Source organism: Perognathus longimembris, chromosome 3 (genome assembly GCF_023159225.1).
Source record: "Perognathus longimembris pacificus isolate PPM17 chromosome 3, ASM2315922v1, whole genome shotgun sequence".
NCBI lineage: Eukaryota > Metazoa > Chordata > Mammalia > Rodentia > Heteromyidae > Perognathus > Perognathus longimembris.
Genome location: NC_063163.1, coordinates 66758092 through 66781789, shown reverse-complemented (window position 1 = coordinate 66781789; position 23698 = coordinate 66758092). Strand labels below are relative to the sequence as shown.

At 55.9% G+C, this 23698-nt stretch overlaps 3 protein-coding genes across 6 annotated transcripts in view; 2 read left to right on the top strand and 1 right to left on the bottom strand.

The window, feature by feature from the left end:
* The first annotated feature begins 926 nt into the window (after positions 1-926).
* Rpl36 (ribosomal protein L36) lies at positions 927-1841 on the top strand. 3 transcript variants are annotated; one of them, XM_048341912.1, is made up of 4 exons: positions 927-1005; positions 1175-1269; positions 1496-1630; positions 1711-1841. In XM_048341912.1, exons 2-4 carry the CDS (start codon positions 1177-1179, stop codon positions 1798-1800), a joined length of 318 nt encoding a protein of 105 aa, XP_048197869.1. In that variant the 5' UTR covers positions 927-1005; positions 1175-1176; the 3' UTR covers positions 1801-1841. The 3 variants fall into 3 exon arrangements, with proteins under 3 accessions (XP_048197869.1, XP_048197871.1, XP_048197870.1); XM_048341914.1 differs by lacking the exon at positions 927-1005 and adding an exon at positions 1065-1083; XM_048341913.1 differs by lacking the exon at positions 927-1005 and adding an exon at positions 1074-1092.
* A 60-nt stretch (positions 1842-1901) lies between these two features.
* On the bottom strand, positions 1902-19513 carry Lonp1 (lon peptidase 1, mitochondrial). 2 transcript variants are annotated; one of them, XM_048341899.1, is made up of 18 exons: positions 19064-19513; positions 16373-16461; positions 13332-13451; positions 10562-10787; positions 9600-9661; positions 9209-9338; positions 8871-8954; positions 7706-7926; positions 6319-6457; positions 5546-5724; positions 4124-4211; positions 3889-4011; positions 3665-3781; positions 3136-3276; positions 2887-3052; positions 2581-2798; positions 2309-2473; positions 1902-2217 (listed from the first exon to the last, which is right to left on the bottom strand). In XM_048341899.1, the coding sequence occupies exons 1-18, from the start codon at positions 19490-19492 to the stop codon at positions 2035-2037; spliced, it is 2880 nt and encodes a 959-aa protein (XP_048197856.1). In that variant the 5' UTR covers positions 19493-19513; the 3' UTR covers positions 1902-2034. The 2 variants fall into 2 exon arrangements, with proteins under 2 accessions (XP_048197856.1, XP_048197857.1); XM_048341900.1 differs by lacking the exon at positions 19064-19513 and having other exon boundaries at positions 13332-13515.
* Positions 19514-21211: 1698 nt separating this feature from the next.
* The window catches only part of Catsperd (cation channel sperm associated auxiliary subunit delta), a 34967-nt gene continuing 32480 nt past the window's right edge, over positions 21212-23698 (top strand). Inside the window, exons 1-3 of the mRNA XM_048340630.1 lie at positions 21212-21303; positions 21685-21739; positions 23184-23257. Coding sequence (XP_048196587.1) covers positions 21212-21303; positions 21685-21739; positions 23184-23257 — 221 coding nt within the window. The remainder of the gene's footprint in view (positions 21304-21684; positions 21740-23183; positions 23258-23698) is intronic.

Sequence of the window (23698 nt, the reverse complement as noted above, 5' to 3'; positions counted from 1 at the left end):
CACCTCCAAACCGACATTCTTGAAGATAAATGGGATTAAAAGGAAAAAATTTGCAGCCTTTCTCTTTTCACCAGTTCACGTTCCCAACAGCACCTCAAATTATGTCATTAGACACCAGTGGAACAGTGCCAGTTCTTTGCAGAACACTTACACCCCTGTTTGTATTTGCAGAGTTAGGTCATTATTAATTACATTGCACTGATAGGAAAATAAGGGTCCTGGGAAGTTGTTAGTTGCAGGCACAGGGCCAGCCTTTAAGTGTGTGAAGGGATTCGATTTACATTTCTATCCAGCACTACATATTTTTTTTGTGGGGGGGGGAGGGACATGAGGCCCAAACTCGGGGCCTGGGCGCTGCCCATGAGCAATTTTGTTCAAGGCTAGTGCTTCACCACTTGAGCCATGGCTCCACTTGCAGCTTTGGGGTGGTTCATTGGAGATAAGTCTCATGGGCATTGCAGCCCAGGCCTCCGGAGTAGCTAGGATTACAGGCTGAGCCACCGGCGCCCAGTCAGTACTGCATTTCAGGGCCTGGGGCTTCTTAGACGAGCACTTTACCACTTGAACACCTCCCCCAACCTTTCAAAAAATTTTGAACCGAAAGGGTTTTCTGTGCAACTTATTGGGCCAGAACTTGGTGTGCACCCCAGGCCGGCTTCCAATTTGTAATCCTCCTCGTCCGGAGCGCTAAGATTACAGGTCTGCACCACCCTTCTCAGCCCCCATATGGATTCGAATTTAAGAGAATTTAGAGAAGTGCTTAGCGGGGTTAAAACCGAATTCTCAACTCCCACCCCAGCAGCCACGCCCACGCCCACGGCCGAGAGGAGCCCAAGAAGTGGAGCGCCTGTGCGCATGCTCAGACACGTCGTCGAGGCCTCCGGCCACCAGGGGGCGCGCGCGCCGCTCCGGCCTCTCTAGCCCACGTGTCAAGCGCGGAGTAGATATCCCAGAGTTCCGTGCGGCGCCGGCCCTTCCGCCGCAGCAGCCATTGGAGAAGTCCAGGTCGGTTGTTTTATCCGTAGCCGGCATCCGCTGCCATCCGCGGTGCTCACCACTTCAGTCCGTTTGCAGCGCGGCTTGGTGCGGCGAGTACGCCGAAGGGAGCCTGGGAGCGGGGTTCCGGGAGGCGGGGGCCGCGCACGGACTCGATATCTTCTCCCTCTCCCCGCAGCCATGGCTGTGCGCTACCCCATGGCCGTGGGCCTCAACAAGGGGCACAAAGTGACCAAGAACGTGAGCAAGCCAAGGCACAGCCGCCGCCGCGGGGTGAGTGTGCGGGAGCGAGGGTCCGCGGTCCCCCACCCCCAGTGCTTGGGAGCCGCGGCGGGTGGGAACGCGGGCTTCGGGGCTTGAGGATTGGGTAGGAGTTTGCCACAGGTTGGAAGGTGGCGGGGGAGGCGAGGCGTGGCGACGGTACGGAGGCGGCTTCCTCGGGGTGTCCTGTGGGGAAGGGCCGGGCCCGGCCGCCCTGACGGCAGCCCTGGCCCCGCAGCGCCTCACCAAGCACACCAAGTTCGTGCGGGACATGATCCGCGAGGTGTGCGGCTTCGCCCCGTACGAGCGGCGCGCCATGGAGCTGCTCAAGGTGTCCAAGGACAAGCGGGCGCTCAAGTTCATCAAGAAAAGGGTAGGTGGGCGGCGGGCAGTGGGCGGCGGCCGGGGAAGGGCCGGAGCCCGAGCCCGAGCCCACACGCTCCCTCCCCGCAGGTCGGGACGCACATCCGCGCCAAGAGGAAGCGCGAGGAGCTGAGCAGCGTGCTGGCCGCCATGAGGAAGGCCGCCGCCAAGAAGGACTGAGACCCCGCTGGCCCCCAATAAATAAACCTTTGCTCCCCTCATTCGTTCCGCGTGGCGCCTGATTGTGTGCTCGGAGCGGGAGAGACACTCGGCAGACGGGCTGTGTAAAGGCGTCTTTACTCATGATTAAATACAGGGGCCCGGGCGCGCCGCGCCATGATTGGGCGCCGCTCTGTCCCTGGGCTGCAGCCCCGCGGGGGCCGAGGTCAGTGTCCCTCCGGCCGTGGCCGGACATCACCGCTCCACGGCCAGCGCCTCGGCCCGCCGTTCGGGACCGGGGAAGGCGATGCCGAAGACCTGACTGTAGTGCTCCACGAAGTGCACCTCCAGGCCCTCGGTGATGAAGGCTGCCAGATCGTAGAAGTCCTTCTTGTTCTCGGCCGGCAACACGATGCAAGTCACGCCTGCGCGCTTCGCCTGCGAGAAGGCAGGGGTGGGGGTCACTCAGCCTTGCGGGGGGGTGGGGGGGACTTCGCCTCCGCCTCTCGTGCTTCGTCCCACCACTCACCGCGATCGTTTTTTCCTTGATGCCGCCCACAGGCAGAATCTTGCCGGTCAGCGACACCTCACCAGTCATGGCCAGGTTCTGCCGCACTGGCTGCTCCAAGGCCAGGGACAGCAGGGCTGTGACGATGGTGCAGCCTGCGCTGGGGCCGTCCTTGGGGGTGGCGCCCTGGGGGAGAGCAGGGTAATGGGAGGGAAGGAAAGTCAACCTGGGGCGGGCAGGTGGCAGGCAGGGAGCCCCTGAGGGCCTGGGGAGGTGAGGGATGGGAGGGCTACCTCGGGCACGTGCAGGTGTAGGTGCGAGGTCACCAGGAAGTCATTGGCCGGGTGGTGCTGCATGAGGAAGGCGCGGGCGAAGGTGTAGGCGATGCGGGCGCTCTCCTTCATCACCTCTCCCAGCTGGCCCGTGACCTCCAGGCTGCCGTCTTTGTCCCCCTTGCCCTCCCTGTCCAGCGGCCGCCGCAGGGAGGTCTCGATGAACAAGGTGGAGCCGCCTGTGGATGGGTGGGGAGAGCTGGCCTCAGGTGGAGGCTGTGCCTGGGTTCCGGGCCCTGGCGGGGCGCAGGCCGCGCTGCTGCTCACCCATGGCGGTCCAGGCCAGACCCATGACCACGCCCGGTGGCGTCACGTCATACATGCGCTCCACCGTGAACACAGGCTTCCCCACGAAGTCCTGCAGGTTCTCCGGCGTCACCTCCACCGTCTCGGCCTCGCCGCTCACGATCTTGTAGGCCGACTTGCGCAGCACCTGGGCGGGCAGCGGGTGAGGGCCTGGCGGGCGGGCGGGCAGGTGAGGGTGCGGCAGCAGCGGGCAGGCGGGCACGGGCTCACCTTCTCCACCTGCTTCTGCAGGTTGCGCACGCCGCTCTCCCGGCAGTACTGCTTGATGAGCAGCGTCAGCACCTCCGACGACAGCTTGGCCTTGGCCTCATCCAGGCCGCACAGGGCGCGGGCCTGGGGCACCAGGTACCGCTGCAGGAATCGCGGTCTCAGGGCAGCCCGGGGCCCCTCTGGCCTGGCCACCCGCCCCCAGCCTGGCTGGGCAAGCGGGCCTCCCAGCACCCAGCTGCCATGGTGGACCGGCCCGGAGGGCGAGGGACATGGCAGGGAGCTGCCCCGGGCCTGGGGGAAGGTACTCGGCGCCCAGCCCTGGGAACGCTCCAAGCGTCCAGTAGGAAAGCAGGGCTGGGCCAGCTGGGTGAGCAGAGACCTCCACACAGCCAATGAGCATCCAGGGGCGTGGCCGTGTGCGGGGACGGCGGGGCAAGCCCCGCCCCTCTCGGCCTCTCCCGCCTGTTCCACCATGGGAACAGGCCAAGCGAGGCCCAGTGACTTCCACGCCAGCCAGCTCCAGCCTCACCTCCGCAATGGCCAGCTTCTCCTGGGCCACATAGCCCGACACGTTGATCATCTCCATGCGGTCCCTCAGGGGCTCGGGGATGGTCTCGGTGATGTTGGCCGTGCAGATGAACAGTACCTGCGGATCGCAGGCGGAGCTGGAAGCCGGCCAGGCTGCCCCTCCCCGCGGCCCGCCTCCCCCGGAGTGGGCACTGCACACGTGGACACGTGCACAGGGCACGGCACCTTGGACAAGTCCACGGGCACGTCCAGGTAGTGATCCAGGAAGTTGGAGTTCTGCTCGGGGTCCAGCAGCTCCAGCAGTGCCGATGAGGGGTCGCCCTGGTAACCGCGGCCGATCTTGTCCACCTGGGGCAGGTGGAAGGAGGTTGTGTAGCAGCACCCACTCCGACCCGCCCCAAGCAGCCTGACGGGCCAGAAAGTGCCGTTCTGAGCCAGGGAGGCCGGGCCGGGAACGCACCTCATCTATGAGGACCAGGGGGTTCTCCGTCTTGGTCTTTTTCAGACACTGTATGATCTTCCCAGGCATGGCCCCCACGTACGTCCGCCTGCAGGACAGGGTAAGGCTGGCTAGCTCATTCGGGAGCCCACAGACTGCACACCGAGCCTGGCCTGACACCCAGTGGTGCTCCAAGCAGCAGCAATGTCTGGCCCACACAGCACCCCGAAGCCCATCACCTCATGCCTGAGTGCTAGGTCACCCCAAACTCTGGGTCCTGGGAGACCAAGCCTGCCTCCGCAGAAAGAGAAGGGAGAAGTGGCATGAGGACCAGCCCCCCAAAACAAAAAGACACATGGCTCAGAAGTGAGCAGGGACCCACCATGCCTTCCCCCATCAGACAATAAGGAGCTGGGCCCAGCCAGGCGGGCTTCCCAGAGAAGCCTGTCCCTCAGGTGCTTCCTGCCTACAGTGGGTGGGCCCACAGGAGGCAAAGGATTCCACATGGAAGGAGCGCGGGGGTGCACAGGGAGGAGCCATGTGCAAGCTGCTGTGCACAATAGGTGGTCTGCATGCTACATGTGAAGGATGTTTTTTAAGAGCAAAGGTGAGGAGGGAACAAGGCAGGTGTATGGCCAAACAGCCTTTCAGACAGGGCACAGCTCATGCAAAGGCCCCAAGGCAGGTATATACAGGCATCAAGGAGACCCACGTGGTTGAGCAGAGGGAGCAGGGACGGCAGGGAGGAGGACGAGGCAGGAAGGCCAGGCAGGGCCCTGTGGGCTTGGGGAAGGATGCAGGGAGCCAGGAGATGGGGGAAGCTGTGGACAGGAGGGATTTTGGTGTTACGACGCTTTTCACCCAGTTGTCCCCTTCCTGCCCATGTCCCCATTTTGAAACCTAGGCTGACATAAGCATGTGCCCACCAGCTGCTGCCCTGTCCTAGGTCCTCTCCTCCAGCCCTGGACCCAAACCGTCAGAGCCTCAGACCCTGTCGAGTCTCCCTCCCCAGGGCTGCCGGGAAGCCTGCTGGCCTCTCCTGTGCCCTTTCCTGCTCAGGCCCCCTTTGCCTTGGTGATGCTGTGGGCCTGCAAGGCTGTCTGGGTGGGGTTGCATGTGCTTGCTCAAAGAAGGCAGAAATGCTGCCTTTTCAAACTTTTGTGTCCTTTGTCTTGGTTAGTTTGGAGCCAGGGTCTCGCTCTGTAGCATGGGCCAGCCAGGGGCTGCGCTTCTCTAGCCTCCTCTGGGAGCCAGGACGACAGGCGTGCCCAGGGAATGAGTGGGCTCCCAGATGCCAGGCCCGTGTGCACTGTGAGGAGGGGTGCCCAGCCCAGGCCCAGGCCCTGTGGGCCGCAAGCAGGAGGCCTGCAGCAGTGGCCAGGCAGAGCAGAGCTGTTCTAGCAAGCCCGGGGTGAAGATGGAGACCCGGGGGCCAATACCCACCTGTGCCCCTTGATCTCGGCCACGTCAGTCATGCCGCCCACACTGAAGCGGAAGTACTCGCGGTTGAGGGCACGGGCAATGGAGCGGGCGATGCTGGTCTTGCCCACACCTGGGGGGCCATAGAAGCAAAGGATCTTGCCCTGGGTGGAGCCTCGGAGCTGGCTGACAGCAATGAACTCCTGGGGGCAAAGGCAGGCTCAGTGTGCACATTGCTGGATACCCCAAAACCCTAGCTGCCCTTTCTAGAACAGAGCCTGCCTGCAGAGCAGGAGCTTCAGGAGGGATCTGGATGGTTCCCTCGGGCATGGCCTGGGTGGAGCTGTCACTGCCAGCTGTCCCCAATCCCAGGGTCTGCCACCTCCGCCCTCCCACCTAGCCCACTGGTTCCCACCACCTTTAGCCACCCCGCCAGCAGCCAGTGCCGGGGAGTGGGGCAGGCTCACAGCGCTCTCCCACAGCTGGCTCCACCCAGCTCCCACAAACCCACCCAAACCCACCCGTGAGCGCTTCCCCACGCAGGCTCAGCAGCGACATGTGAGCTCACACCACAAGTGGGGCCTCACCATTGCCCCTGGGAGGGGCAGGGCCCCAGAACCCACACCGCGAGCACAGGGTAGGGGTCAGGAAGGGATGACGAGGGTACCACCATGAATTGGGCATCAGTCTCTAGCATAGCACACGGCTCCTGAGCCTTGCAGCCCCCCGCATAGAAGCCACGCAAATTCCCAGGACCAGGAGGCCGAGGCGGAGGCGGGAGGCTGGGGCAGCCTCACCAGGATGCGCTTCTTGACGTCCTCCATGCCGTAGTGGTCCTCCTCCAGCACGGCCTGTGCACGCGCAAGGTCCAGGTTCTCATCACTGTGCTTGCCCCACGGGATGGACGTGAGCCAGTCCAGGTAGTTCCGCGTGACACTGCCAGAGAACGGGGGGGGGGGGGGGGGGCACTCGCTGGGCTACAGGCCACACAGGACACAGGATGCCCCACAGCAGCCTGGGGGCTGTGTCACACAGACATTGGCCCTGTATCCAGTACAAAGGGGGTGACACTGGGGGTGGGGGGGAGGAGAAGAGGGAAAAACTCTTCCAGAACACTGGGGAGCTAGAGGCCAAGCCTGCTGCTAGTTTGGGGCAACTAGTGCACCATTTTGAGCTGGGTACCAACCTGGGGAATCCGGGAAAGGCAGAATGGGAACTACTTCCCTCTAGTGACCCTGTCATTATGCCCTGGGGTCCCTTAGGGACTGCGGCCACCCTGTGCATATTGACACACCAGGAAAAGCCTGCTGAGCCACCAGCTGAGGGAGGGTAGCTGGGGCCTGCGCTCGCACCTCGGTGAGGCACGACTACTGGCAGGCAGAACTCCACAGCCCCCGGCAGGGACCCACTCAGCCCTGGGAGGCAGGGGGCAGTCACAGGCACCCCATGGCCCTGATGGAGGCTGTGTGGGAGAGGAGTGGCCCCCAAAACGTCCACATCCTGACCCCCAGGACCCATATGCCTGCCACCTCACATGGCACCAAGAGCAAATCGAGAGTCTCAGTAGAGATCATCCAGGCCCGGCATCCCCACAGTGCCCTTGTGAGCAGGTGGTAGGGGCGGGGAGACACTGCACTGCTGCTCTATAAAGGGGGGAGGGCCACAGTCAGGGGAGACCAGGCCTCTGGACAGGAACAGGCAGCGCATGGCCCTGGAGGAGCCAGTCCTGCCCCACAGGCACTGGGCTCAGTGATGCTCTGCTGGACTGCAGCACTGTGGGGCACCACCGGTGGGTTTCAGGCATGGGGTGTCTGGGCTGTTGGCAGAACAGTGGAATCTAGCCCACCACCCAATGGGGAGAGCGGAGAAAGAAGACTCCGGGGCCGCTGGACACTTAGCCTGATGGGGTCCTTACTGGGCACCCCTCTGCAGGGCCATCCGGTTCTGGGCCAGGGGCCAAGAGCTGTCTCAGGAGCAGCCAAGCAGTTCTGAGGCAACAGGTGCATGGGTGCAGGACACAGGTGTCTCACGACTCCCACAGGGACTCCACCCCGGGTCCCAGTGTCAGGCATGGAACAGGTGAGATAGGGAGGAAGGCAGGATGCACACACTGGCATGACGTGGCGCGGCACTGACGGGGGACCCTGCGCCTTCCCGTATGATGCAGGGGTGAGGCAGCCGTACTTGAACTCGGAGGAGTGGTTGTCCAGCAGACCCAGCTTGCTCAGCTCCTCGTCCACCACGTCCATCACGTGCTTGGGCACCACCAGCTCCTTGAGCCGCTCACGGAACTTCTCCTCGATAGCATCCTTGTCCTCCTTCTCCAGCCCCAGCTCCTTCTTGATGATCTTCAGCTGCTCCTGCAGCAAGTACTTGCGGTGCGTCTGCTTGATCTTCTCCTCCACCTGGGGCCGGGTGGGGCGGGGCACTCAGAGGGGGCGGGGGCAGGGGTGGGGCATCCAGAGGGGGCGGGGCCAAGAAGGTTGGCATGGACTGCTGAGTGGGGTCAGGAAGGGGCGGGGCAGTCAGGAGGCGGGGCTAGAAGGAGTCATTTGGGGACTGAGTACTCAGCATAGAGGGAGGGGGGAGGGCAGGGGCCAGGCTGTACAGACTCCTCCCTCACCCCTCTCAGGGCTCAGGAGATAAACCTGGGGCCCTAAGGCTCCAGTCCCTCCCTTCTTCCACTACGGCAGCCTGGGGCTTCTGGGGATGAAGGCCAGGGGTGGGGCAGGTAAGTGCTTATCGCTGAGCTGGCCCGTCCCCCTCTACTTAACCCAAAGGAGGAAGTTCCTGTTTTCCAACCTGACCAGGCCTGGCCCCACAGCCTCCCTCAATGCTCAAAATGGTGCTGGTCCAGGCTGCCACCAGCTTTCCTTGGGATGGTTTTGCAATCTACCCTCGATCCACAGTCAAATGTGCTAGGTTGCCCAATTAAAGATGGGATGGAGGGATGAATTTTATCTAAAATAAAGCTAGCCTGGTGTGGTTATTCATATCTGTAATCCCTGCTGCTCTCAGGAGGTCAGATTTGGGAAGGCTGTGGCTTGAGGCTAGCCTCAGCAAAAGCAGTGAGACCTCTTCTCAACCAAGAAGCTTAGCATGGCAGCCTGCGATGCTACCCAGGTACACAGGGGCTGTGGAAGGGTGGTAACCCAAGGCTGGCCCCGGGATGAAGGATCGGGAATCTAACATGGCGCCTGCCTGGCATGCACAAGACCTTCTATTCAAAGCACAGCACCTCGGGCTGAGACAGCGAGCTGGAGCCCAGGAGTTGCAGAGCAGTGGAGGTGAAAAGCAGACATGTCTCCCCACCCACCATCTGTTGAGGGGCCTAGCCGCTCCCGCTCACCTCACGGCCCAGGCGCTGCTGCAGCTTGCTCAGCTCGAACTCCTTCTTCAGGAGGGAGAGGGCCTTGTACAGCCGCTTGGGGATCTGCAGGGCAGGGCGTGGAGTTGTGTCAGGGCTCCCTGCTCCAGGGAGCAGACTGCCAGCTGCACCTCGCACTGGGGTGCCACACATCAGGTTCCACAAATGCACCACACAGAAGGAAGGGCCCAGGGGCCCAGCGGCCTCAGGAGCCTGGGGGCTGGCACTACCCCTTCCAACACCACAGACCCACTCAGACAGGGCACAGGCAGCTAGGCACCCACTACCCACTACCATGTCCAAGCATGGCGGCTACTCACATTAGTCTCCTCCAGCACATCCTGCAGCTCGTGGGACTCGGCTCCAGTGAGCGCAGCCCCCATGTCACTCAGGTAGATGGGGTTGTCCACCACCCTCTGGCCCGCCTGCATCATCTGCAGCACTGACTCTCTGAAACCACCAGCACAATGGGGTCTGGGGCAGGGCCCAGGGCGGGAGAGGCTCCACCCTCCACTGGCTTTGGGCCAGGCACTTGGTCATAGTGGCAGCCCCTCTGCAGTCCTGACACCTGCCCCTTGTTAGACACCTCCCCAGCCAAGGCCAACCCCCCCTTAAGAGCGCCTCTTGCCACCTAATGGCCAAGCCCAAGGGGCAGGAGGGAATAATTTGGCTTCGGGGCAGCTGCAGAAGGACCTGGCATGAGACACTGACCTGTAGAGAGGGTTCAAGGCGATGATGTCCCGGATGGTCTTCACGATCTCAGCGGTCAGGGCCTGGCAAAGACAAGACGGGTGTGGAGTGGGCCAAGTGGGGAGCACGGCGCGGGCCCCTTGACCTACCTGGTGCTCCGCCAGCCTTGGGGGCCAAGCGGGAACCCAGGCAAAGCCAAGCCTGCCTCTGAGGCTGCGGGGCAGTGCCAGCAGGAGCGGACAGGAGGGTGAGGGCGGACTGGTTTCTGCCCTGTATCAGGGTTCTTTTTGATGTGCAGCCTAGGTGGGCCCGTCCTGGCCCGGCCTCCCAGGCCTCTCCTGTGTTTAAATGCTGTCCTGCAGCCCCACTCCCTCCGCCCCAGCTCGGCCTTGTCCTGCCCACTGAGCCTCTACACCAAGGGCTCTCGGCCACCATCTCCAGGAACCTCGGCCTGGATCTGCAAGAGACAGAGGCTCCGCCACAGCCAAGCCAACACCACCCTTGCCTGGCTCTCTGTCACCAGCTTTGGCCAGACTGTGTCCCGGGGGTCTCTTCTCGTCTTAGTGGCTGCGGCTCAGGCGTGGGCCCTTACTTCCCTGCCACGAAGTTTTTGTGAGCACTGCTAACACTGCAGCCATGGGGAACATGAGGAAAATCAAATGAAGTCCACATCCTGGCCTCAGCACCACGGGTCAGCATGCACACGACCCGCCGCAGCAGGGACCTCTGGGGCTGAGGAACCCCATGGACAGGACGTTGACCAGGCCGGTGGCAAAAGCAACCTTGACCTTCCAGCACCCACAGCAGACATCACCAATGGACTCAGAGCAGCCCCAAAGGCCTTTTGGGCCTCTGGTCCCCTAAGAGGATGAGCTCAAAGCTGCCACTGGGCCTGGCCCATGTCTCCCAGCTACTCAGAAGGCTGTGGAGTGGAGCCCGGGAGGAGGGAGAGGATGGGGGAGGGGGCACGGTGCAGCACGCACCTTCACCTCCTCCGTGACCTGGAAGTCTTCATGGACCACGTTCTCAACTTCTACCATGAGCACCTCGTTGAGGGCGTCGGCGGGCTCAGCAGCCACCTCCAGCTGCAGCTTGGCGACAGGGTCCTCCTCTGCCTCCTTCTTGCCACGCTTGGCCTTCCTACGCTTCTGCTTGTTGCCCCCCTCGGGCTCCTCGGGCTCCACGTCCAGCTGTCTGTTGATACGAATCCTGGAGAGGAGTAGGGAGTCAGCAGGCCCCTCTTGTGGGCCCCTGCTGGTCCCCTTGCTGGAGCCAGCCAGAACCCTGCCTTCACTGTGTCCCAGGACACCCTCCTGGAACATTCTGGGAAGAGCTGGGGAGTGCCAAGGCTGCCCTGCCCTCGGCCTTCAGCTCATCACCCAGAGCCTCCTCCCTGCAGGCCCCTAACCACCATGCAGGAACCTCTGTACCTCGGCAGGGGATCTGGGCCTACACATCCCTACCCCTCCGTTTTTGGGTGACTCTGGGCTTTGAAAAGGCCTGAGCTTGCATCCTCAGCCTTTTTAGTTACTTTCTGCCCAGGCCTGGCCTTGGACCACAATTCTGCCGATTACCTCCCTGGCAGCTGCGATGACAGCTAGGCATCACCACGCCTGGCTGGCTGGTATAGACAAGAGTCTTGCTTTCTGTCTGGGGTAGCCTTGAATCACAGTCCTCCCAATCTCAAACTCCCCAGTAGCCTAGACTTATAAGCATAAGCCACTACACTTGGGTTTTGTTTCTGCGGTAGGATCTCACTTCTTACACAGCCCAGGCTGGCCTACCATGAGCAATTCTACCTCAGCTTCTAGAGTGCTAGGATGAGTGGCAGGCGCCACCGTGCCAGGTCACCCCTGTCCGTGTCCAGCTACCATGGGGACTCAGCACGAAGCCTCACTGCTTATACTTGAGCCTCCCTACTCATGACGCTGGCTGGACAAAGTGAGCCCTGTGCCAGACAATCCTGGCAGCCTGGACACAGTAGCCAAGCACACAAACACACACACGCAAACACACACACGCACACACATGCGCGCGCGCGCACACACACACACACACACACACACACACACACACACACACGGTGCCTTCCTCACAGGTGGCCTGGAAACTGCCCAGGACCCTACTCGGCCTGGCTCACTGCTTCCTGACAGTCAACAAGACCCCCAGGGAAAAGGAAGCAGGGAGTGGGCTGGAGAGGTGACCTGGAGGCCTGTCACTCCTGAGTGGGGGAGGGTGGGCCGGGCAGTGGCCCAGGGTCCAGGGAGCACTGGCCTCATGGCTGGCCGAGAATGCCACAATCTGTGGCAGCTCCACTCCATGCACATACACATACAATCAGAGGGTGTGAGGAGGCTGTGCTCCAGCTCAGATGACCCAGGAAGCCAGATACAATGTAAGCGCTGTCAGCAGCCATGACACTGTATCCTTTAGAAAACAGTAAGAAAAAAGTCTGGGGGCTGGGAATATGGCCTAATGGCAAGAGTGCTCGCCTCATATACATGAAGCCCTGGGTTCGATTCCTCAGCACCACATATATAGAAAATGGCCAGAAGTGGTGCTGTGGCTCAAGTGGCAGAGTGCTAGCCTTGAGCAAAAAGAAGCCAGGGACAGTGCTCAGGCCTGAGTCCAAGGCCTAGTTCTGGCCAAAAAGAAAGAAAAAAGTCTGCATTCTTCACAACCTTTCTTTCCTGGTATTCCCATGTGGCTGGGCAGTGAGGATGGAGCCAGTGGGCACTCCCAGGGCCACTGTCTTTTTCCAGACAGGATCTGGCTAGGAGCTCACAACTATGAACTCAGACTGGCCTTGGACCCCAGATTTTCTGCTTTAGTCTCCAGAATGCTAGGGTACAGGTGTGTCCCACAAGTGATCCCACTGGCTCTGAATCGGGCCTCTCTGGGCTGTGACTTCTCCAGGACAGGATAGGGAGGGGGGAGGGGGACCCTCACGTCTACCCTGGCCCACTGAAAGCAGATGGGGCAGGCCTGGCAGCAGGGGGCTAGGCACAGCCTCCAGGGGTCTCATAGCCAACGCACACCTGGACCACTTCCTGAGTGGGTTCTGGGTCCTTCTAGCTGACCCAAGACTGAGGACCTGTAAGCTGTTTTTTGTCATTTTTTGTTTTGTTTTATTTGCTTTTTGCCAGTCCTGGGCTTGGACTCACAGCCTGAGCACTGTCCCTGGCTTCTTTTTGCTCAAGGCTAGCACTCTACCACTTGAACCAGAGCACCACTTCTGGTTCTTTCTGTTTATGTGGTGCTGAGGAATTGAACCCAGGGCTTCATGCATGCTAGGCAAGCACTCTACCACTAAGCCACATTCCCAGCCCCCCTGTAAGCTGTTTGACAGAGGCCTCCAGATGCAACAGAACCCAACCAGGGGCTTGCCAGAACCTGACTGTCCTACTGAGCTGGGAGGCACCCCGTGCAACCATCCTGGACAGAGCTGGAGTCCAGAGCTGCCCCTTAAACCTCCTGTCAGCCATGGGCTGCTTGCAGTTACAAACTACATGGACAGTCCCCCAAAACCAAACATCGCACATTGCAACATTGTCATCAGGAACCAACTGAATGTTCAGTGTTGCTGGTACATGGCCACCCACTGCAGATGGCACCTGAGACCATCTGCCACTTTCTGAGGAAGATCCGCCAGTGTCAGCGAGGACCCCACGGAGCTGACCAACAAGGGGGCTTGCTGAGGGGACCCAGGGCTCTACAGGGCTGCTTCCTGTCATCCTGTGGGCTCTCACACACCTTCTGTGGCCCGTGACGATCATGCGCAGCTTGTCCCCGAGGTCCTGCATCTCGTGGATCTGGGCGAACGTGCCCGTGTGGTAGACCTCGTCCAGGCTTTCCACCACGTCAGACTCATTGCTGAGGGAGACCAACATAAGGGCGCGTTGGTGCGCCATGCTCATGCGCGGAGGAATGTCCCGGGCTGAGGGGGAGGAGGGAGAGAGAAGAAACGCCCCTACAGGCCACTACCAGAACCACAGAACAGCCTCTCCCAGGCTTCCACGAGTGTGCCGGGCACTCCGCACCTCAGGGACAGCACGCAGGTGGCTGCTGTCGCCACAGGAAGGGCTTCCACTCTGCTCGGGGTGCCCACTGGGAACAGCCACACTTGTGACTTGGCAGTTGGATGGTGTCTACCTGAAGTGAAGGGAATGTACTGGCCTGGCCCACTCTGCTATGACATGGTCTCTAAGGGGTCTCCCAACAATGTGTGGACCCTGTACACAGCACAGGGTGAAACCCAAGGCCATGTGCCAGCAAGCCCCACTGGGTCCAGTGCAGATGCTTAATGCCAAATCCTTCACCCAGCACTTGCCTCTGCCTTTATGTCAAGAGGAAAAAGGCACAACTCTCCCTGCTTCTATTCAATTTTGTGCTGGAATCCCTAGCCATAGCAATAAGACAAGAAGAGGGAATTAAAGGGATCCATATTGGAAAAGAAGAAATCAAACTATCCCTATTCGCAGATGACATGATCTTATACCTGAAAGACCCAAAAAATTCTGCCCCCAAACTTCTAGAACTAATAAACCATTTTGGAAAAGTAGCAGGTTACAAAACCAATCCACAAAAATCAGCAGCTTTTCTGTATACCAGCAATGTACAAGCAGAAAAGGAATTATGGAAACAATACCATTCACAATAGCTAAAAAAAAAAGGATAAAGTACCTAGGGATTAACCTAACCAAAGATGTAAATGACCTATTTAATGAGAACTATAAAAATCTAAAAAGAGAAATCAAAGAGGACACCAGGAGATGGGAAGACCTCCCATGCTCAAGGGTAGGCAGAATCAATATAGTGAAAATGGCCATATTGCCCAAAATGTTATATACAAATTCAACACAATCCCCATCAAAGTCCCAGCTACATTCTTCATTGAAATAGAGAAAACAATCCATAAATTCAAATGGAACAACCAAAGACCTAGAATAGCCAAAGCAATTCTAGGCAAAAGAAGCAGCGCAGGAGGTATCACAATACCAGACTTCAAGCTCTATTATAGAGCCATCATAACAAAAACAGCCTGGTACTGGCATAAAAACAGACCTGAAGATCAATGGAATAGGATACAAGACTCAGAAATAAATCCACATACTTACAGTCAGCTGATATTTGACAAAGGAGCTAAGGACATACAATGGAAAAAACATAGCCTCTTCAACTACTGGTGCTGGGAAAACTGGACAGCCACATGAAGAAAACTCAGAGTGGACCCTAGCCTATCACCATGCACCAAGATCAACTCAAAATGGATTAAAGACCTCAACATCAGACCTGAAACCCTGAAACTACTGAAGGACAGAATAGGAGAGACACTAGAACTTATAGGCACAGGCAGGAACTTCCTGAACAGAGTCCCAGGGGCACACAACAGATAGGAGAGAGACTCGACAAATGGGACTACTACAAAATAAAAAGTTTCTGCACAGCTAAAGACATAGCCACTAAACTAGAAAGACAGCCAACCATATGGGAAAAGATCTTCACTAGCACATCAACAAAGGCCTAATATCTGTCATCTACAGAGAACTCAAAAAACTAACCCACTCCAAACCCAGTAAACCAATTATTAAATGGGCAAAGGAGCTAAAGAGAGACTTCACAGGAGAAGAAATAAGAATGGCAAAGAAACATATGAGGAAATGTTCAACATCCCTGGCAGTAAAGGAAATGCAAATAAAAATAACCCTGAGATACCATTCCACTCGAGTTAGAACAGCCTATACTCTGAACTCAGGCAACAACAAATGCTGAAGAGGATGAGGAGAAAGAGGAACCCTTCTCCACTGATGGTGGGAGTGTTAACTAGTACTACCACTCTGGAGAAGAGAATGGAAGTTCCTCAAAAAACTCAGCCGAGACATATGTATGACCCAGCCATACCACTCCTAGGCATCTATCCTGACCAACAGGATCCAGGATACCACAAAGACATCTGCACATCCATGTTTACTGCTGCACAATTCACAACAGCCAAAATATGGAAACAACCCAGACTTCCCATTACAGATGAATGGATCCAAAAAAATGTGGTACCTGTGCACAATGGAATACTACATAGCAATTAGAAATGATAAAATAATGGCATCACAGGAAAATGGTCAGATGTTGGACAAATAATGTTGAACAAGACAAGGGTAGAACACAGAACAAAGGCGCATGGTGTCCCTGATATGTGGTTGTTGTTGGGGGAGGTGGGGATCATGTCTGTAAAATGACAAACTTCTTTTCAAATGGTATTTCCACATGTTATGGTCAGCGACTTTGAAGTATGTCTCTAAAACCAAACAATTACTAAATAAACATAAAAAGGTTTAGGATATCAGAGGATCCCAATAGCTCAACAGCTATGTACATATGATTATATAAGATGAGGCTAAGCAAAATGAACTCCAAAAGATGGAAACAGGAGGATTCTATTGTTGTTGTTATGTTTAATGTTCTAGGTGAATTTCCTGTGGCATACCCCCTGTGGTCACAATATATGATTTTGGTACACTGGATATTTTATATATGCTTATCTGAGCTAGGGAAGGGAAAGAAAAATGAGGGAGGGTTAACAAATAAGACAAAAAGTGTTCTCACTATCTTATTATGTAACTGTACCCCCTGTGTACATCACTTTGTCAATAAAATTTAATTTAAAAAAAAACAAAAAGAAGGAGTTCCTCCTAAAAAAAAAAAAAAGAGGAAAAGGGCATAAACAACTGGAGGGGCCATGGTGAGGAAGGATGGCTTCGAAAGAGGAGGGCCAGATGGAGGGCAATGACACTTACTTGTCATCTCTCTTTAGGAAAACGCCGACATAGGGCTGGGCTAGACGAACTTTCCTTCTCAGCAGCTCAACCAGCTTCTTATTTTTAACCTAGCATGACAATGATGCCAAAGTGAGACACAGTCCATATATGGCTTCTAGGTACACTGTACAATTACTCTCCGGCAATGTAGTGTGACCCAGGACACTAGGAAAGGGCAACAGGGACGAAGTGATAGGAATAATATAAACTAGATGGGTCCTTGAGTGTCTATTCCGCCTTCAATGCACAGAAATGGCCTGAGTTAAAAAAAAAAAAAGTAATGGAACCAGGTACAAAGTCAATTTCTGTGGCAAAACATCTTAGTTTGAAAATCAAAACTATGCTTTTTTTTTAATTACAGTCAGGACAAAGCTGTGTTTGGTGATGGTGCCTACATACATTCCTAGCACTTGGCAGGGTAGGGTAGAATCTTGAGTCCCAGGCCAGGCTGGGATACCCCAAACTAAACTTTCGTTTCAAAAACAAAGGTTACCCAACATGAGCTGTGTGAAACTCAAAAACACAGGTGCCCCACAAGTTTCTAAGTTCCTCAATCTTTGTGGGACTGTTTCATAATGACACCCATGAGCAACTCCCTGACCTTCAACCCCCACCGCCATGGTACATTCTCTGTCATTTCAAAAGCAGGTTCAAGGATACTGTCTTCAAGAAGGCCAAAGATTCCTTTCAAGCCTGAGTTGAGTTGCAGGCCAGGGCTGAAACTGTGGCTGGCAGAGATTTGTGAACCTTCAGTGCTGTGCCAATTCCTGAGGCATGGGGACTAGGCCTGGCCACCTGCCCTTCAATCAAGCTCCCAGGTGAAGGTGACACTGGCTCTGGGGACCACCTGAGAACCAATGTTTTACTCTACTTGGGGTCCAGGATTTCCTGACACAACATGAGACACAGCCACAGAGGCCACCAATTAGGACAGAAGCAAGTTAGCTAGATGGCACCAATTACAGACTAAGTGGAGTTAGTTAGGATAGAGCAAGTTAGCTACATGGCACCAATTACAAAGTGGAGCTTTGCTATGAGGACCAAAGCAGTGGTTCCTAATGCGTCCTCTGCCAACTGCTGACAAATGCATCCGGAAACTGTCTCTCCTCTTCCCCCCACCTTGGCAGGGCCTCTTTCTTATTTACTAACACCAAGAGCAAATCAGAAACGACCATGTGCCAGTCTATTATTATGCACAGCAACTTGGGTGACAACCCAGGCTAGCTGTGTGGCTAGTTGTGACCCATGTGGCAGATAGAGCGCTTAGAAGAATCATTTCTTTGCTCAGGTGCTGCAAGGGGCATCTGTCACTTAGCAAGGCTTAGGGGGCCAAACCAGGTGATCAGTACTGACCCCAGGAGCCTGCGAAGGTACAAGGGACACTGGGCATGGAGTCAATGATAGGGACAAAGGCAGCAGGGAAAAGTTCTGAAATATCACCAAGGACTTCCATTAACCCTGACCGCGAACTCTTTTATGAAGAACATCTTGGATAAGTAATAACTTCCTTCAGTAGTTAGCAGCTTATAGCTTAAACAAGTGAGTGCCAGGCACAATACTGCAAATGCTTTCCACATAGTACTGCCTACAACTCCCACAACACCTTTTTCAGATGAGCAAACTTGTTGAGAAAGTTGGAGCCCCAAGATGACCCATGGAGATCGACTCAACACCAAAGGTGAGCAGCTCAGACACACACAGAACTGAGGGGGCAGAGGAACCCCCTCTCTTCTGCTCTTTCCCTTCCTGGGGATCCCTGAGACTGATCTGGCAGACTGGAATGTGTGGTGAAAGGCTTGGGGGAAGGATGTGGAGGCTGATTCATCCTATGACCTTGCTTATATAGCTGATAACCTTTCTCCTTCATGAGCTTGAGTTTCCACAGGCATTTGAAAACAAACGGGAGAGGGATGTGAGGGGGGAGGGCATTCAGATGCAAGCCACTGGGAAAGCTCATCGCTTTCTTTCTGTTACATCACCCTACCATCTCTACCTCCTCACGGTTCTTACTGTGAAAGCCTCTTATTGGTTTATTGTCTCTTCTACCAGAATTTTGGTTCTACTGGGCCCGTGGCACTGTTTGACTTGTTGGTGTTGCCAGAGCCTGCCACGGGGCACAGGTCCACTACACCGTTGAATAAAACTTGTTCTCTCCCCCACCCCCCACCGGCCTCCAGTACATTTCCAGCCGTTAATCCCGGCTGCAATCTGTGATCCACTAGAATGTAAGCCAGCCATTTTTATATCCGCAGCGTCTACAACTGTGGCTGACACAGGGGACGCAGAAAAGACATTTGTTTAACGGGAGAACTAATCTACTTCCAACTAGGCTCTCCAGCTGCTGCCCAAGAGACTGCTGCCGCAAAACTTTTTCCAAGATTTGCAAAAGTAAATAAAAATAGGAGACAGAAACACTGCTGGTCCCTCCCAGATTTCAATCAACAGGATATCCCTAAGCTCTTTGGGTTCCACCGGGTTCTTCTCTCGTCTGCGGGAACTGTAAGGGGCGGAACCAGCGCGGAGAGGACTGCAAACCCCACACCAGGCTTTTGAGAATCACGTGTATGGAAACGATTAGAGGCACGAGGGCGCTCGGCGACCCCCTCGGCCCACCCCTGCTGCCTGCCCACACAGGTGGAAAGGCAAGGCCGAGGCGGGGGCTCTCGTTACCTCGACGATCTTGATAAAGCGCGGGAACACCGGGTTGCGGGTGATGGCGATGAGCGGCAGGTGCGGGAACACGTCCGGGATCGTCATGGGCGTGAGTGCCGTTATGACCGGCCCTTCCCCGCTGCCTGAGCCGCCCCCCGTGCCCCCAGACCCTTCCTCCGCGCCACCGTCGGAGGCGTCCTCGCCGCCCGAGAAAGACCCGAGGCCGCGGCTGCTCGCCTCCCAAAGCGCTCGCCACTGGCCCGCGGCCGCCGGGCTTCGGCTCCAAAGCGCCCAAGGAGGCGAGGCGTCGCAGGGCTGCCGGCCTCTGGGTAACCAAGCTCCGGCCGCGGACGGGACCCGCCTCCCGGTAGCGGCCAGCAGTGGCCGCCGCAGGGCCCAACAGCGGGCTGCGCCCCACAGCCGCACGTAACCTGTGCTCGCCGCCATGGCCCAGCCATACTGGCGGCGCACAGAGCTTGCGTCATTTCCGCTCCCCTGGGCTGTTGCGCACGTGACGCCAGGCGCGTGGTCCAAGGCCGAACTCTCCGGGGCGGGGCTCGGGGGGCGGGGCTATGGTGGGGCGTGGTTAGCGCGGGCGCGGCTGAGGGCGTGGCCACCGCGGAACCTATAGGGCGGAGTTTCCGTTTAAATATGTGGATCCTGGGATTTGAACCCAAGGCCTCCGTCTTACTAGGCTGGAACTTCACCCTCCTGAACCTTCTGCTTCCCACCAAGGGCGTTTCAGGCTTCTTCTGGCTACCTAGAAGATTGTGGGTATTCACCAGCGCCCCAAGATATTGAAACTCCTTGTTGTAACAGCTAACCGGCACTAAATAAATAAATGTTAAATAAGTGAATGAATGAAATGAATGATAGGAAAGTAAAAAGAAGAGTGCAAACAAAGATGAGTGATGGTCCGTGCTTATTTGTATGTCTGAAAATAGAACAATGAAATTCCTGAACTTTGTTTTAAGAAGCAAGAATAAGCCAGGCGACAGTGGTTGGCGCCTGTAATCCAAGGTAATCAGAAGGCTGAGAGTTGAGGAGCGGTTCCAAACCAGACCAAGAAGATAAATCCGATAGACTCTTTAACCACCAAAAAGCCAGAAGTGGAGATGTAGTTCAAATGGTAGCCAGCCTTGAGCACAAAAAGCAAAGAGAGAATGTCAAGTCCAGAAAGCAAAAGAAGGGGTGACACTGTCAAAGGAGAGAGAGAGAGAGAGAGAGAGGAAAAAGAAAGAGAGAGAAAGAAAGAAATGTACTCATTACCTGACTTATGAAGTAATAACCCCTCTGGACAACACCTTGATAATAGCAATACAATTTTTTAAATGTGAAGTCTTTTTTTTTTTTGCCAGTCCTGGGGCTTGAACTCAGGTCCTGAGCACTGTCCCTGGCTTCTTTTTGCTCAAGGCTAGCACTCTACCACTTGAGCCACAGCTCTACTTCTGGCCATTTTCTATATATGTGGTGCTGAGGAATTGAACCCAGGGCTTCAATGTATATGAGACGAGAACTCTTGCCACTAGGCCATATTCCCAGCCCAAATGTGAAGTCTTTTGTTTATTTGTTTTGTTTTTGTTGCCAGTCCTGGGGCGTGGACTCAGGTCCTGAGCACTGTCCCTGGCTTCTTTTTGCTCAAGGCTAGCACTCTGCCACTTGAGCCACAGCGCCACTTCTGGCTTTTATCTATATATGTGGTGCTGAGGAATCGAACCCAGGGCTTCATGTATACGAGGCGAGCACCCTACCACTAGGCCATATTCCCAGCCCCAAATGTGAAGTCTTTTGAGTTCAAGCCGCCCTCCCCACAAAAGCAGGATTAGGATGGAGATGATTGGTATGTAATGTGGAAATGTCACGGAGAAGCCCCTCTTGTACACCTAAGGAATCCTTCAAGCGCAACCTTTCAGAACTTGGTAGCAGCCTCATGCACACACCCAGGCACAGGGGTGACATGACATGCGCATGCCCAGTGGCTGGGGTGCGGGGATGGTGGAGTTGGGGTTTCCAAGGAGAAGGTGTGCACATGCCCAGAGTTCAAGCAGCGTGCCACGATCTGCCTAGTGCGCATGCCCAGGCTGAGGCTCGTTGGTGCGCATGCTCGGACTTGGCCCGCGCAGGCGCATCCTCTGTGCAGCGGTTGAAAAGTGCTGGTGGGCCGAGATGTCGGTGTGGTCGCTGACGGTGATGGTGACAGTGGCAGCGGCAGCAGTTCTGAGGCTGTGGCCGCTGGCCAGAGCTCAAGCTCTGTGCCGGTGGGGCCACCTTTCTGGAGCTGGTCTGCGGCTGGGATTTGACAGGGCCCTCCTCCCCTCCTGCTCGAGGCCTACCCCTCACCATCACCCCCTCCCCGCCCTGGTTCACCCCCAGGCCGCCTCCCTGCCCCTACCCTCCCACCCCCCCTGGCCTGGTCCCCCCAGGCCGCCTCCCTAACCCACCCCACCCTCCCACCCCTCACTGGGTCACCCCCTCCCCGCCCTGGCACCTCCCCCCCCCACAGGCCCACCCCCCTGTTCTTCACCCTAGGCTTTGCCCTGTTGTCCTATGACAGTGAGCCAGGATGAAAGCAGTACATACACACACTCACATACACACACACACACAGGCGCACAACAAATGTCTTCTTGTCCCTCCAGTGTTCGCACAGTGAGGACAGGAAAAGTGTTTAATGTTATCCAGCAAGTTGAAGGGGTATGTGGCTCCCTCTCCCACTCTTCCTGCACCCCATCTAATCTGCACTGGAAGTTTCCTTTTTTTTTTTTTTTTTTTTCTTGTGGTTCATAGGGCTTCAACTCAGGGCCTGAGCACTGTCCCTGGGCTCTTCAGCTAAGGCTAGCGCTCTACCACATGAGCCACAGCGGCCACTTCTGGTTTTCTAGTGGTTCAGTTGCAGATAAGAGTCTCATGGACTTTCCTGCCTGGGCTGGCTTTGAACTGCAATCCTCAGATCTCAGCCTCCTGAGTAGCTAGGATGACAGGCATGAGCCACCGGCACCTGAATATTTTTTTCTTTTTGTGTGTGTGTGTGTGTGTGTGTGTGTGTGTGTGTGTACTCATTCTGGGGCTTGAACTCAGGGCCTAGATGTTGTCCCTGAGCTTTGTCCTCAAGGTTAGCGCTCTACCACTTGAGACACAGCTCCACTTTTTGGTGGCTAATTGGAGATATGAGTCTCACAGACTTTCCTGTCTAGGCTGGCCTTGAGCCACAATCCTCAGATCTCAGCTTCCTGAGTAGTTTGAATGGCTTGAGACACCAACACCCAGTTTATTTTTTCTTTTCTGAATAATGTCCTACACTTTTATCTCCAGGGCCAGTCTTGGATTCTCTTACCTAAGCCATCCCCGCACCCTTCCCCCCCAGCTGTAATTACAGGAGAGACTCAGCACTCAAGCTCCTCCTGCCTCTGCCTCCTACAATTACAGGCGTGTGTCACCATGCCTGGCTACCTTGTGGGGTTTTTTGATGATGTGGGGGCTTAAACTCAGGGTCTAGGCACTGTCCCTTCGGGGTTTTTTTCCCCCTCAAGACTAGTGTTCTACCACTTGAGCCACAGTCTGCTTCTGGCCTTTTGCTGGTTCATTGGAGCTACGAGCTTCACAGACTTTCCTCTCCAGATTGGCTTTGAACTGGAAGCCTTAGATTTGAACCTCCTGACTAGGTAGGATTACAGACGTGAGCCACCAGTACTGGGGCGGGTGCTTTTGGTTTAAAAATAAAACCAAACAAAATAAAGCTTTTTGCTTGGCTGTAGATGCACAGCATACTGTAGACAATCTAAAGACCTTTCAGGAAGCCTTCCCAAGCTACCCTCTTCCCCCCCACCCCCGTGCTTGCATCTGATATCACACTGCATCAAAACTGGAAGAGGAGGCCAGGTAGGGGCACACACGCCTACAGCCACACAACAACTTGGAGGCTAAAGCAAAAGGAAGACTTGAAGCCACGAATCTGAGGTCAGCCTGGTAGCATAGTGAGACTTCTGGCCAAAAACACACAACAGGAAAAAGTTAAGAGTACAAGCTGCCCGTCCTTTGAGATGTTGCCCTTCATATTTCCCATGGCACACAGTAGGAAATGATTTTAGCTGTTACTTGTCACTGTGATTTTATTAAGACCTTGCGATTCTCTTTGTAGGAAGTTCTGCAATTCTCTTCTACAACAGTCTTGATTAGACATCCTTGTGAGAAAAATATAGCAGTGTATCTAGGGTAAGTGACCACTTTTCCTGTCCAGGAAGGCAGGAAAGTCCAGGAGACTCATATCTTCAATTAAGCACCAAAAAAGCTGGAAGTGGAGCTGTGGCTCAAGTGGAAGAACTCTAGCTTTGAGCAAAGATGCTCATCCCTCGAACAGGCACAGAAAAGAAAAAAAACCCACAACAAACAGAATAACCTGTTGATATTGTTTGGGGTTTGTTTGTTTTGCCAGTTCTGGGGCTAAAGTCAGGGCTTGGGCACTGTCCCTGAGCCTCTTTTACTCACAACTAGCACTCTACCATTTGAGCCACAGCGCCACTTCCGGCTTTTTCTGTTCATGTGGTGCTGAAGAATGGAACCCAGGGCTTCATGCATGCTAGGCAAGCACCCTACCACTAAGCCACATTCCCAGCCCCAATATTATTATTATTATTTTGGCAAGTCCTGGGCCTT

Coding starts and splice junctions, on each gene's coding strand:
- Rpl36 (XM_048341912.1), top strand. CDS start 1,177: ATGGCTGTGCGCTACCCCATGGCCGTGGGCCTCAACAAGGGGCACAAA. Junction 1,270..1,495: donor GGCACAGCCGCCGCCGCGGG/GTGAGTGTGCGG, acceptor CTGGCCCCGCAG/CGCCTCACCAAGCACACCAA. Junction 1,631..1,710: donor TCAAGTTCATCAAGAAAAGG/GTAGGTGGGCGG, acceptor CCCTCCCCGCAG/GTCGGGACGCACATCCGCGC.
- Lonp1 (XM_048341899.1), bottom strand. CDS start 19,492: ATGGCGGCGAGCACAGGTTACGTGCGGCTGTGGGGCGCAGCCCGCTGT. Junction 7,927..8,870: donor AGCAGCGCCTGGGCCGTGAG/GTGAGCGGGAGC, acceptor ACCCGGCCCCAG/GTGGAGGAGAAGATCAAGCA. Junction 3,277..3,664: donor AGAAGCTGGCCATTGCGGAG/GTGAGGCTGGAG, acceptor CGATTCCTGCAG/CGGTACCTGGTGCCCCAGGC.